Source organism: Saimiri boliviensis, chromosome 2 (assembly GCF_048565385.1).
Source record: "Saimiri boliviensis isolate mSaiBol1 chromosome 2, mSaiBol1.pri, whole genome shotgun sequence".
Lineage (NCBI taxonomy): Eukaryota > Metazoa > Chordata > Mammalia > Primates > Cebidae > Saimiri > Saimiri boliviensis.
Genome location: NC_133450.1, coordinates 188197606 through 188212030, shown reverse-complemented (window position 1 = coordinate 188212030; position 14425 = coordinate 188197606). Strand labels below are relative to the sequence as shown.

The window sequence follows — 14425 nt, the reverse complement described above, 5'->3', positions numbered from 1 at the left end:
AGGAGAATCACTTGAACCTGGGAGGCTGTGGTGAGCCAAGATCGTGCCACTGCACTCCAGCCTGGGCAACAGAGCAAGACTCTGTCTTAAAAAGGTCAGGCGCGGTGGCTCATGTCTGTAACCCCAGCACTTTGGAAGGCAAAGGTGGGTGGATCATCTGAGGTCAGGAGTTTAAGACCAGCCTGATCAACATGGTGAAACCTCGTCTCTACTAAAATTACAAAATTAGCCAGGCATGGTGGCGCATGCCTATATTCCCAGCTACTTGGGAGGCTGAGGCAGGAGAACTGCTTGAACCCAAGAGGCAGAGGTTGCAGTGAGCTGAGATTGTGCCATTGCACTCCAGCCTGGGCAACAAGAGCAAAACTCTGTCTCAAAAAAAAAAAAAAAAAAAAAAAAAAGTAAGAGATACAAGAAATAATTATGAAAAGAGTAAAGCCTTATGATTGTAGGAATGCCACAAATTCCTCATCTCCTTTAAAATTGCCTTATGCTGCTTCTATGTAATACATAAATTTGAGAATCTACATCTGAAGTAAATTAGATTATTATTTACATTTGAAAAAAAAATCAGGGATTCAAGACAATAAGTAATGTAGTTCTCCAAATGAAACTAGGACTTCATATAACAAATAGAAGCATTCTGCTAAAAAGTAAAACAAGGCAAATAAATGGTTCATAGATAGACAAAGCTCTCAAAATATAATAAACTATCCCAATTATGAAAACTGACTAAAAATAGTGCATATCATATGCTTATCTCTATGTGTTTTAAGGGTACAAAGGGCAACAAATTCCCATTTAGCCTCATTGACTAGTATAGTTTCTTGTAAATCTTTGCTGCTTGCTATTCAGGTTCCTCACATTTTGGAAAGAATTTTATATGGAATCAACATAGGTCATAAACTCTGTGACTTGTTATATCATAATGAAGTATACTGCTGTTTCCAGGTATTCAGTGCCTCTTAGAAAATATTAAATTATTCAACAAGTATTTATATTTATGGAGCTCCTACTATGCAGAAGGCACTCTATTAGGTGTTATATGGGCTATGAAATTATGGAATAAATAAAAAATATGATTTATCCTATTATGGAGATTATAGTTTGTTAGAAACAGTGTATGTGTACGTGTGTGTGTGTATGTGTGTATAGAAAATTCCAGGATACTAAGGATACTAGGTACAGGGATAACTAGGAGACAGGCAAAGAGGGGGGCAATTTCAAGAAGGCAATCTGTTTGAAATACAAACTTTAACAGTGTGATAGCCTCCAGAATTCAGAGATCCATAAAACATCCTCGTTTTTTTCAAGAAATTGGCTCTAAACAGGACTGGAAAATGGGCTGCAATCCTGGGAGATCATGAATGCCAGGCTAGAGAGTTTGGGCTTTTTTATGATGGAAGTGAGTATCTTCTGAAGGATTATTTTTTGAAGAGGATAGAAAAGAAAGATATAATATATTGAAACATCAGTTATAAGGTTATTATGATATTCTATCCCAACAGTGTAATAATAAAGACTTGAACTAGAAGTAGAGAGGACAGGTGTAATTTTGCAAGGGGAGAGTCAAGGGAACTAGAAAGAACAAGGAATAAAATGTAACTTGAGGGTTTCCAATCTAGTATCATTCACAAAAGGTGAAATTATAAATTTGGTTTTGGATCTGTGTTTCAGATGGCACCTGAATGCAGAGATCCAGGTAGAGATGTCTACAAAGATGTCTAAAAGTCACAAACAATGATTTAGATTTGAGAGTTACCTTCTCAGAGCTGCTAAGTTAACAGTTCTGGGAAGGAATGAGATTACCAAGGTGAGTGTGAAGACAGAAGGGAAGAAGACCACACACAGAAATAACCATAGTCCTTATGGCTCTATCTGCAAAAAAAAGGGAGAATAAGGTTCTGAGGCCAAGGTGGAGTCATAAGGAGGTATTAATCAACAATATCAAGTGTTTCAAGAAAGTCAAAGAGAGTAGTACTGAGAAAGAGCCATATCTAGGAACTGAGAGATCCTGGTAATCTTTCAAAGACTAATTTCAGTAGAATGGCATAAGTGAAGACAAGAGAACAAAGTTGAGAACTAAGCAAATGAGAATAAATTATATATTTGAAAATTTGGGCTGGGCATGGTGAGTCATGCCTGTAATCTCAGCACTTTGGGAGGCCAAGGCAGGGTGATCACTTGAGGCCAGGAGTTCAAGACCAGCCTGGGCAACATGGTAAGACTCTGTCTTAGAAAAAAGAAATGTAGGTGTTGAAGGGAAGAAGAGGATAGAAACTCCAGAGTACAAATTAGGTTCCAGGACAATGACACCAATTTTACATTCACACAGTAAGTTTTTTAAATTAAAGCATAAAATGTTACACTTCTATTGCTTACCTGGCAAAGATGAATTCATACAACTCCAAATTTCAACCTAAAAATGTAACCAACAAATGGCTTTTATGTAGCTAACCAGTTCCTAAATATGACAATGAATTTATACAGAAATTACATAAAGCTAATTTCATTATGGCTATGATTATGCAGTCAATGTTCTAGAACTATATGCACATCAATCAGCTATTCAGGGGGGAAAAAGGCTGAGATACAGAAATATTCCTTGCTCTTTTCCCATCTAAGAGCACTAGGTATGAGTCTAGTCACTCAGGATACTTAACTGGAATCACTGTTTCCAAGCATATAGACAAAACTGAAGATTAAAGGGAATGTGTCAGTCAGAACTATTTAACCATCAACTTATTTTCCTCTTCACCTAATACAAGCCACCATAACTAAAGAGGCTCTTCTTGAAAACAAGCTCACACTTTCTTGGTCTGACACATGAGCATCCCAAACACTGAGGATAGCTCAAGTACTAGAGGCATTTTAAGTTACCTGATTCAGATAGGTAAGCGATATATCTATAGAATGTCAGAAAATTGAAAGATGATAAGTCACATGTTTTCCTTTATTCCAAATTCAACTTTCTAAAATCAAAATAAATAGATTTAGTAACTATGGATTTCATAAAATTAGTCAAAATATAATAGCAAAGAAAATTCTAAATTCCAGATAAATTTGAGACGGAGTCTCACTCTGCTGCCCAGGCTGGAGTGCAGTGGTGTGATCTAGGCTCACTGCAACCTCTGCCTCCCAGGTTCAAGCAATTCTCCCACCTCAGCCTTCCCAGTAGCTGAGACTACAGGCATGTGTCACCACACTTGGCTAATTTTTGTATTTTTAGTAGAGATGGGGTTTCACCAGTTGGCCAGGCTAGTTTCGAACTCCTGACCTCAGGTAATCCACCCACCTCAGCCTTCCAAAGTGCTGGGATTATAGGTGTGAGCCACTGGGCCTGACCACAGATAAAATATTATAATAAAATTTAAAGACAGGAACACATTTATATTTAAGACTTTTGTCAGATCTATATCATAGGATAATAAAAGATGAAAAACAATATTCTATCTAGCAATTTATATGAAATTTTTTTCTAAGTACTTAAGTTAAACCTAACATTTTACTTTGACCACAAATTCCAATCACATTTAAAAATTTGCTAACTCTAAATGTAATTCATTAGATAGTTTCATTTAGACAGCAGCTTCTAGGTTAAGTTACCATAAGACTTACCATTGTCTCTGGGCAATAATCTGGGGCTCGCTGCAACAGATGTTTTAGTCGGGATTCACTTTTTGAGGAGAAAATCTATTTGACAAAAAAAAAAAAAAAAAAAAAAGGTTTTGTGGCATTTTTCTATAAGAAATCAGAAGAGGTTAAAATTTACTATCCTGTGGATTTATCAGTTGTCTAGAATATTTTCCAACTTCCTTTTTATTTATTTATTTTAAGACAGGGTCCCATTCTATGGCCCAGGCTGGGGTGCACTGGTGTGATCTTGGTTCACTGAAACCTCTGCTTCCCAGGTTCAAATGATTCTCCAGCCTCAGCCTCCTAAGTAGCCAGAACTGTGGGCATGAGCCACCAATGTCTGGCTAATTTCTGTATTTTTTTTGTAGAGACAGGGTTTCACCATGTTGCCCAGGCTGGTCTTGAACTCCTGAGCTCAAAGTGATCCACCTGCCTCAGTCTCCCAAAGTGCTGGTACCACACACATGAGCCACCATGCCTGGCTCCTTGTGTAAGTGGAAAATCTTTAGAAAGATCTAAGTTAAGCTGATGAAACATTTCTTAAAAAGTTGGTTAGTTTTGCAAATAAGAAAGTCCAAATACAGTAAGTCTAGACCTTTTTCTATTGACCAAAAAAAGTGGTGAAAACCAGGTTACCAACATGTTTAGAGGGTGGGGGTTAGAGAGAGAGAGAAGGAAGAAAAAAAAGATAGGTTTATTCTAAACTGTTCTGTAAATTGCTTTTAGTCAATTGATAACAATGAAAAATAGACTGTGTCATCATACCTGTGATGCTGGTAAAGATCAAATTTGTAAACAGCATTATGGCACATAAGTTCTCCATAAAATGCCACAAGACAGAAACAAAGCTGTTTTCTTAAATTGATGTTGACAAGCTGACAAAGGTTCACTCACCAAGCTAAATGGCTCACTTCCAAACAGGACATTATACAATTACAATTTGGTGTTTCAGTAAATAATAAATCATTACACATATCAGACAGACCTTCATGATTACCTGCAAATAGTTGAGACGGTAAAATCCATGAATGCTATGGACAATGAAAAAGGATTTATCTCCAGTTAGCTTATTTATTAGCCATTTTCCTCCAAACAACCAACTACAATTAAGAAGTGAAGTGCTAGAATATCACTATTTTGCAACCCTTAGTGAATTAATGCATTTAGACAATTATTAAAATGACTATTAACTTCACAAAAAGAGACATTTTTGGGGGAAGACTTAAACAAAACGAAGTCTCTGGATCTGTGTCCTAAGGTAGCTGTTAGCCATGTGTGGGTATTTAAACTTAAATCAAGTAAAATTAAATAAAATTAAAAATTCAAGTTCCTCAGTCTCTTTCAAGTGTTCACCTGGCACATGTGGCTAGTGGCTACTATACAGGTGCAGAATATTTTCATCATTGTAGAAAGTGCCATCGATAGCTCTGCTCCAAAACTGCCAATTACTAAGAAACACAGAGGTAAGAGCAATATGTTAAATGACACCAGGGGGATGTGAACAGCAAAGTTCAGACTGTGGGAAACTCAGTAGGGTAAATGACCAAATTAATTCATCAAATAAATTGCAAGGAGAAACCTACAGATCAAAAGGTATTTAAAAGATATATAATCAACTGCAATATATATGACTTGAATCCTAATCCAAACTAAAAAACTTTATAAAATGAGAAATCTGAATAACAGTAGTATAATTATCTTTTTAAAAAAACAACTTCTTATCATTTGTAGCTCCAAACTGAAAATTTATGGATTAAATAATATGACAATTGAGATTTTGCTTCTACATAAATTTGCCTCAATATTGTCGGCAAAGTAAAAAGAGGGACTTAAATGAAACACAACTGATAGTGATTTAATAATGTTGAAGCTGAATATGGGGGTTTATTATACTTTCTCTCTACTTTTGTATATACTTGAAGTTTTCCATTATAAAAAGATAAAAGGAAAAGTCAAAGAAAAGAAAAATAGATTTAAAAAGACAACAATGAAAGATAAGAAAGAATGAAAAAGAGAAAGAGGAAGACAAAAGGAAGGCTATGACACTGGTAGCAGACTAGGAAAAAGCACAGGGAAGGCTATGCTCTCTCACTCATCCCCTCTTCCTGCAATTCCATCTCCCCTCAACCACGACACCAAACAAAAAAGGCAAAAAAACCTACAAGCACTTGAAACAGGTTAGAACATGGAAGGAATATGGAATTGAGAGTTGGAAATAATATACTCTGAATAACAATGGGCAAACTACTTGGCTTCATAGGAGATAGTTATATCCTGGTGGCTAAGGGTAAGGACTTTGTAAACAGACACATCTGGGTCTGAATCCCTGTTCCTCAAGTTATTGGCTTGGGGCCTTGGTAACTTATTTAAGTCCTCTATATTTCAATTTCTTTACTATAATACGCAAATAATGACAATACCTTTTTCAAGGGCTGGATATAAGAATTAAATGAAATAGGGTCGGGCGTAGTGGCTCACGCCTGTAATCCCAGCACTTTGGGAGGCCGAGGCGGGTGGATCACGAGGTCAAGAGATCGCGACCATCCTGGTCAATATGGTGAAACCCCATCTCTACTAAAAATACAAAAAATTAGCTGGGCATGGTGGCGCGTGCCTGTAATCCCAGCTACTCAGGAGGCTGAGGCAGGAGAATTGCCTGAACCCAGGAGGCGGAGGTTGCGGTGAGCCAAGATTGCGCGCCATTGCACTCCAGCCTGGGTAACAAGAGCAAAACTCTGTCTCCAAAAAAAAAAAAAAAAAAGAATTAAATGAAATAATGCATGTAAAGGGGCATAGTAAAGGGCATGGCACTTGGGGAAAACGTAAAATAAAATTTAGGTCCCAGTTTCTAGTTTCCTGAATAGCTAATAAGCAGAATTAAAAAGTTAGATAATCTGTTGGGCCCCTTCTGTCTCTAAAATTATAATTCTATAAAGTAGAACGAATTAAATCGATAAACTTATTAGGAATACATTTAGCTTAAAGAAACCAGCACGTACTATGTAAACTTTCAGATAATAAGGTAGACTTGAATATAAAGTCACCTTCTTTGCTAAACAACCAGTAATCACACTTAGAAAGATGAGCGCTTATTCAGAATACATACTAGAATGTGTACTATGATTATGTAAATCATCTCAAAGCAAAACATTTAATAACCAAACTTGTATGCCATTCAAGGCAGAAATTATTAGATCACAGGGTTTACAATCTTGAAGTTTGAGAAGTTTTTTACCCATATTTATCTCCTTTCTGTCATAACTCATTTTCCATTTGTCTTCAAACAAAAACCTTTCATCATGAAACAAATCTCTACTTCCTGCACTTACTGACTTTTCCAGCTTTTTCCTTTCACTGTATCCATTTCTTCACCAATCAACTCAAAAACATTAACTAATCAGTTTGCATGAGTAGGGACATCAGTACAACACAGGCAAGTAAGACACGATCCCTATATTCAAGCAATTCATAGTATAGTTGGGAAGACAAGACATATACAAAAACTGAATACATTTTTGTAAGTCTGAAAAATTACATAACTGTAATTTTTCTTTTCTTTTCTTTTTTTTGAGACAGAGTCTCGCTCTGTCATCCAGGCTGGAATGCAGTGGTGCGATCTTGGCTCACTGCAACCTCCACCTCTCGGGTTTAGCAGTTCTCTGCCTCAGCCTCCCAAGTAGCTGGGATTACAGGTGCATGCCACCACACCCGGCTAATTTTTGCATTTTTAGTAAAGACAAGGTTTCACCATCTTGGCCAGACTGGTCTTGAACTCCTGACCTCATGATCCACCCACTTCGGCCTCCCAAAGTGCTGGGATTATAGGCATGAGCCACCATGCCCAGCCCATAACTGTAAATATTTTTATTTAAAAAATTCTAATGCCAGCCAGGCGCGGTGGCTCAAGCCTGTAATCCCAGCACTTTGGGAGGCCGAGGCGGGTGGATCACAAGGTCGAGAGATCGAGACCATCCTGGTCAACATGGTGAAACCCCGTCTCTACTAAAAACACAAAAAATTAGCTGGGCATGGTGGCACGTGCCTGTAATCCCAGCTACTCAGGAGGCTGAGGCAGGAGAATTGCCTGAACCCAGGAGGTGGAGGTTGCGGTGAGCCGAGATCGCGCCATTGCACTCCAGCTTGGGTAACAAGAGCAAAACTCCATCTCAAAAAAAAAAAAAAAAAAAAAAAAATTCTAATGCCTGCAGTATGACTTTTAGCTCTACTGCTCCAGTCAATCTAGAAATATTTATTGAGAGTTTTGAGTGTTAGGTACTGTTCTAACTGTTCTAGGCACCAAGGAATTCATCATAAACAAAGTAAACAAAAATATCTGCTGCAGGGAGATGTTTTTAAAATCTCTACAAACTGATTTTTTTTTTTTTTTAAACTAAGGGCCTTTTCTCAGATCTCAAACTCCTTGACTTTTCTTTGGCATCTGACACTGTTGACAGTTTCACTGTAAACCATCACACTTATTTTGCTGAATATTATAAGCTACCAGCCCTGACTTATCTAAATTCCAGTTCCAAAAGTTTTAATTCCAAATCCCTGTCTTCATATAGTGGTTTTCATTGAAAATTCAACAACTCACTTCTCCTCAAACCAAATATTTTCCCTAACCTCCTAGAGTCATCAAGAATATTACTATTTACTCAGTTCAAAAACCTAAATGTCATCAAGACTCCATCCTGTCTGCATTCCCTACTGTTAAAGGAATAATGATTCCTCACTCACAGTATTTCCTTCTCTTTGAAGTGAACTCTATGAGTTTTAACGGCCCTGGTCTCTCTCCACACCCGTCATACACTTCTCCCATGATCAGGATGACTGATTTAGCTGACCATTGAGTTTGGTAGGAGAAAGCCCTTACCTCTCCTCCTCTGGGTGTAAGTCTAATTCTGTCACTTAGTGTGTGCCTGGAGATAAAAGTCACATTTGACACCTGTGTAACTAGTAATAAAAGTAACATTTTTGGACCTATCTGCTTTATTTCTCAATTAAGAACTTCGTTGGGGAAGAAGGTTCTTCATTAGGGTGACTATAGTATTCAATTAATTTGCTAAGTTAAAGAATTTCTAACATTCCAGATTTTAAGAAATTAGAGCTTGCCTGCTACTGGTGCCTCATTACAAGATACCTCCTAAAAATCATTCACCCTATAGAAAGAACATCAATAGAAAAAGAAACAAAGTGAAGTCAGGTAAGCCATGTTTCCCAAAGTAACAGAGCTACTTTAAAAGCTTCCTGATTATGATTATAATATCAAGGGGCCATTATTGCTTTAAAAAGCTATTCTTCTGGTAGTAAATGTGAAACAAACTTAATCTGCAATAGTGATTTGACATGTCACTGAATTCTCCGGTAGCCATTTAGATGAGCTAAATCAGTGTCAGGTCTTATAATCAGACAATATCTTGCAAAATCTTTCTACATCCACATTATTATTACTTATGAGAAGTTATAGCCCCAGTTAAGTAGTTCTCCCAGTTTTAAAACATAACAAGATTCACGTTATTACTTGCAAACCCCTCTAAAAGATGACTGAGATTATTATTTCTTGAGTGCTAAGGCTAGACGTACATGACCAAGACTATGAAAGAAAGGTAGGACTTTATGAACGGGTAGTGCTTCAGGGGGAACTTGCATAAACAGCTTCAACCAGAAAAAAATCAAACCTACAGACAACTTTTAAGAATAGTACAATGAATACCTACATGGTCTTCAAGATGCACCCATCCTTAACACTTTGCAACATTTGCTTTAATTCTCTATATACACACATTATTATTACATACTATTATTTTGAAGGATTATGTTAGAATTTGTTATAGACATTATGTTCGTTCATTCCTAAATCCTAGCATGTATCTCCTAAGAACAAGGACACAGTCATACCTAACTACAATCTAATCACCAAATTCAGGATCACAGTATTGATATAATACTATTATTTAATATGCAGTCTATAATCAAATTTTACCAATGCAATTTTCTTTCATTCCAGGATCCAATCCAGGATCACATATTGCATTTAGCTGTTAGGTTTCTTTAGTTTCCTTTAATGTATAACAGTTTCTTAGCCCTTCTTTGTTTTTATAACACTGACACTTTTAAAGAGTACATGTTGATGTTTTCAAAAATATTTCTCAAACTGGATTTGCCTGATTATTTCTTCATAATTTCAGATTGTGCATTTTTGGCAGGAACTCTATAAGCTAATATTTGCCTTCTCATTGTATCATGTCAGCAGACATGCCACTTTGTCCCATTATTGGTGATGTGAACCCTGGACAATTAGTTAAGGTACTGTCCAACAGACTTCTCCAAAAACAATTATACTTAATAAATAGTTGTATAACTAGTAGCCTCTATAATTTTATTTATTTATTTTTATTTTTTAGAGACTGGGGTCTTGCTATATTGCCCAGGCTGGTCCTGAATCCTTGGCCTTAAGCAATCCTCCCACCTTGGCCTCCCAAAGTGCTGGGATTATAGGCATGAGCCACTATGCCTGGCTGCCTCTATAACTGTTACGCAGTCTTACCTGTTCACATACATCACGGCACATTTGGTTATCCTTTGAATGATTACAACACAATGCACCTAGAGAGAAAAAATAAACATAGAATGTTGTTCCACTGTTAAAACAAGATGACTAAGCTAATTCAGATGGTTACATAAACCATTTATTCAATAGATTATTATTACTATTATTCATTTTAACTCAACAAACCTTTACTGAGCACCTATTACAAGTCAAGGACAGCATTGGTTTGAGGACATAGTCCCTGTCCTCAAGAAGCTTGCAGTCTATTAGGGAAGACTATCATGTAATAATTAGAGTTACTGTTTAGTGTGTGCTTTCTATGTCCCATAATTTGACTAAGTTTGTTGTATGCATTTTCTTATCTAATCCTTACAATTACCATGTGGACTAGAGATATTGTTAAATCAATGATAGAAAGTCAACTGATAAAAAGATAGCGAATTTTGCCGGGCGTGGTGGCTCAAGCCTGTAATCCCAGCACTTTGGGAGGCTGAGGCGGGTGGATCACGAGGTCAAGAGATCGAGACCATCCTGGTCAACATGGTGAAACCCCGTCTCTACTAAAAATACAAAAAATTAGCTGGGCATGGTGGCATGTGCCTGTAATTCCAGCTACTCAGGAGGCTGAGGCAAGAGAATTGCCTGAACCCAGGAGGCGGAGGTTGCGGTGAGCCGAGATGGTGCCATTGCACTCCAGCCTGGGTAACAAGAGCGAAACCCTGTCTCAAAAAAAAAAAAAAAAAAAGATAGCGAATTTTGTTTTGGACATGTGAATCTGAGTTTCCTATAGAATAACCGGATGGAAATTCAGTAAAGTGAGAAATTCAAGTCTGGAGTGCAGGTAAAGCCAAGCCTAAAGATCCAAATTCGGAACTCATCAGCACAAAGGAGGTATATGGAAATCAATGATATTGTCTAGGGAGAGTTTCTAGTGAGAAGAGAACATAGCACCAGATTCCAAAGAAGAGCAACATCTGAGACATGGAAGGAAAGCAAAGAGCCTGAGATGGAACAGTCAGAAAGATAGGTTAACCTTGAGAGTGGTATCACAGGAGAGGGAGTAGTTAGTGTCATGCACCAGAAGAGTCAAGTTAGATTGAAGAATGAAAAAAGGAAATGGGTTTACTAATTAGCCACTTTGGTGAGCTTCACCAGTACTTTCTTTTTTTTTTTGAGACGGAGTTTTGCTCTTGTTACCCAGGCTGGAGTGCAATGGTGCGATCTCGGCTCACCGCAACCTCCGCCTCCCGGGTTTAGGCAATTCTCCTGCCTCAGCTTCCTGAGTAGCTGGGATTACAGGCATGCGTCACCATGCCCAGCTAATTTTTTTTTTGTATTTTTAGTAGAGAGGGAGTTTCACCATGTTGACCAGGATGGTCTCGATCTCTTGACCTCGTGATCCACCCGCCTCGGCCTCCCAAAGTGCTGGGATTACAGGCTGGAGCCACCACGCCCGGCCTAAGTACTTTCTATGGAACTGGTAGGAGTGAATGATATTAAGGAGTAAACCAGAGGTGAGGAAGTACAGACATGAAAAATAGAGTCATAATAAGTCTGGCTGTGATGGGAAGTAAAAAGAAAGTAGTAACAAGACAAAGATGCAAGGTTACAAGATCCCCCCCACCAATCCCCGCCTTTTCAGAGTGGAAAATACTTAATCTTCTTTATAGATAGAAAAGAGCAGTAGAGAGCTAATGTTATTCTGATAGAACAAGTCTCAAGAGGACTCCAAAGAGGATAAAACCAAGTATGCATGAGAAAGCACTATCCCTGGAAAGAAACAGGGAATACTTCTTTCAAGATATTTATTAACTTTAAAAACTTTTATGAATAGCTTAAGTACTAGGTATTGATCATTCATTCAAAAAACATAAGTCTGTTCTCTTAGCAATTAAATAGCAGGTATTAAATAAACTATACATGTATATACACACATATATATGTAAATACACACACACACATATACATGGAGACAGAGAGAGCAACTATGAATGTGAAATGGTGGTAAATGTTATGGCAATAATAAAGCAGGTTAGAGTAAGGAGAATGCGTGTGTGGGAGTGAGTGGGTATTTTGTACGGCAGGCTAGGAAGGCTTCACTCAAAAGATGTCACTTAAGCAGACACCTTAAAATAAGGGAATAAGTCACACTGAATTTTCCAAAAGAGGGGAACAGCAAGTGCAAAGTTTCTGGTGTGTTCAAAGAATAGTAAGGAGTGTGGCTAGAAAAGAATGACTGAAGGGGAGAGTAGGACATAATGCGACCAGAGAAGGGGACCAGATCATACAGGCCATCGTAAAAACTTTGGCTTTTACTTTGAGAAGAATGGAAAAACCACTGACAGTTTTTGGACAGCATGCTATAATCTGAATAATACTTTAAAAAGAACACTGTGGTTCCTGTGTTAAAAGTTTAATACATAGGAGCAAGGAAGGAAACACGAATAGGCTATTGCAGTAGTCTTGATAACGGACTGTAGAGTCTTTAGGGTGGCAGCAGTGGAGATGGTATTAAGTAGTCAGAATCTGGATATATTATTAACATAAAGCTGACAGGATATGCTAATGAATTGGAAATGGGATATGGAAGAAAAAGAATCAACAATGACCCTAAGGTTTCTGGTCGAAGAAAGTGGGAAGACAGAAATATCTAGAAATACCATTAACTGAATGGGAAAGCCTAAGGAAGGAGATCTGAGAGAAAGAGATGATCAGAAGTTCAGTTTTAGATATAATTGAGATACCTATTAGATATCTAAAAGAATATATTGAGTAGGAAGTTGAATATATGAGCTCAGGAAGACTCCAAACTAGAGATGAGAACTTGGGAGTCACACTAAGTAGATATTTAAAGCCATGATGGCATCTGGGAGGGACGAGATCTGAGAACTGAGCACTGCATTCCATCCTTCAGAGACAGAGGAGAGTGGTCAATGTATGGGAAGACAATTAAGAGAAAGAATGGTATACAAAAAGCCAAATAAAATGTTTCAAAAAGACATTAACTGTTGTTAGATACCACTATCAAGTAATGATCATAAACTGATCACAGTATTTGGCAACATGAAAGATATTGGCGATGACCGTAAGTAAGTGTCATCAGTGTGAAACAGTACAGGCAAAAGCCTGACTGCAGCGAGTTCAAGAGAGAATTCAAGAAAAGAAAATACAGACAATTCTTTTGAAGATTCTACTTTTGAGCAGTTGTAGAGCACTGTATAATAAATAATTTGACTGGCCTTTCTCCCTGGCTCCTCCTTGGAATTTCTTGAGTAATACTAGTAACTTTGTTATATTAATGAGGTGACCCCATGGTCTCAACTAGATCAAGCTTGCCCAAACCATGACCCATGGGTCACATGTGGCCAAGGCTCAGCTTTGAATGTGGTTCAACACAAATTAGTAAACTTTCTTAAAACATTGAGATTTTTTTTTTTTTTAGCTCATCAGCTATCCATTAGTATTAGTGTATTTTACGTGTGGCATAAGGCAATTCATCTTCCAATGTGGCCCAGGGAAGCCAAAAGAGTAGACACCCCTGACCTAGATAGTTTCAGGATGGGGGCTGGGAACACCAGAAAGAACAGCCATGTGTTTAAAAAGCTGGGGCTTTGAGCCGCATGGTATCAACCTGATCTCCCAACTTCCAGGGGTTGAAGGGGGACTGCAGATGGATCTCAACCACAGGACCAATAATTCAATCAAGCATGCCTATGTAATGAAACCCCAATCAAAACTCTGGACATAGAAACTCAGTGGAGCTTTCCTGTTGAACACATTGATATTCTGGGAAGATGATGCACCTGATTCCATAAGAGGACACAGACGCTCTGCAATCCCTCCTAGATCTCACCCTATGAGGCTCTTTATTTGGTAGGTCTTCCTGAATTGTACCCTTTATATTAAAACCATAACTTAAAGTACAGAGCTTCCCAGAATTCTGTTTGTTGGTCTAGTAAATTATTGAACCTGAAGGGGTCAAGGGAACCCTGGATTTATAGCCAGTTGGTTAAAAGTGTGGGTGGCCTGGGGACCCCTGACCTGAAGCTAGTGTCTGGAGTAAGGGCAATCTTGTTGGGAACCATGTCCTTCAACTTGTGGAGTAGGTGTTGATTCTGGGTGGCAGAACTGAATTACATTATATCCAGTTGGAAGTAAAACAGAACGTAGAGAAACGAGGTGGCTCCTGGAAGGGCATGTGGATTTTTAAAAGAGGCATGTGTTTAGAAATAGGGATAC

General features: G+C 37.9%; 1 protein-coding gene across 2 annotated transcripts in view; it reads right to left on the bottom strand.

Moving 5' to 3' along the window:
• Positions 1–14425, bottom strand: part of RECK (reversion inducing cysteine rich protein with kazal motifs) — a 91462-nt gene that overhangs the window by 64458 nt on the left and 12579 nt on the right. The window contains exons 2-5 of one of the 2 annotated variants that reach the window (XM_074395041.1): positions 10184–10242; positions 4634–4667; positions 3619–3693; positions 2383–2419 (exon numbers count right to left, since the gene is read on the bottom strand). In XM_074395041.1, the coding sequence (XP_074251142.1) occupies positions 2383–2419; positions 3619–3693; positions 4634–4667; positions 10184–10197 (160 nt within the window). In that variant the 5' untranslated portion in view covers positions 10198–10242. The remainder of the gene's footprint in view (positions 1–2382; positions 2420–3618; positions 3694–4633; positions 4668–10183; positions 10243–14425) is intronic. The other variant, XM_039474964.2, reaches the window with a different exon arrangement.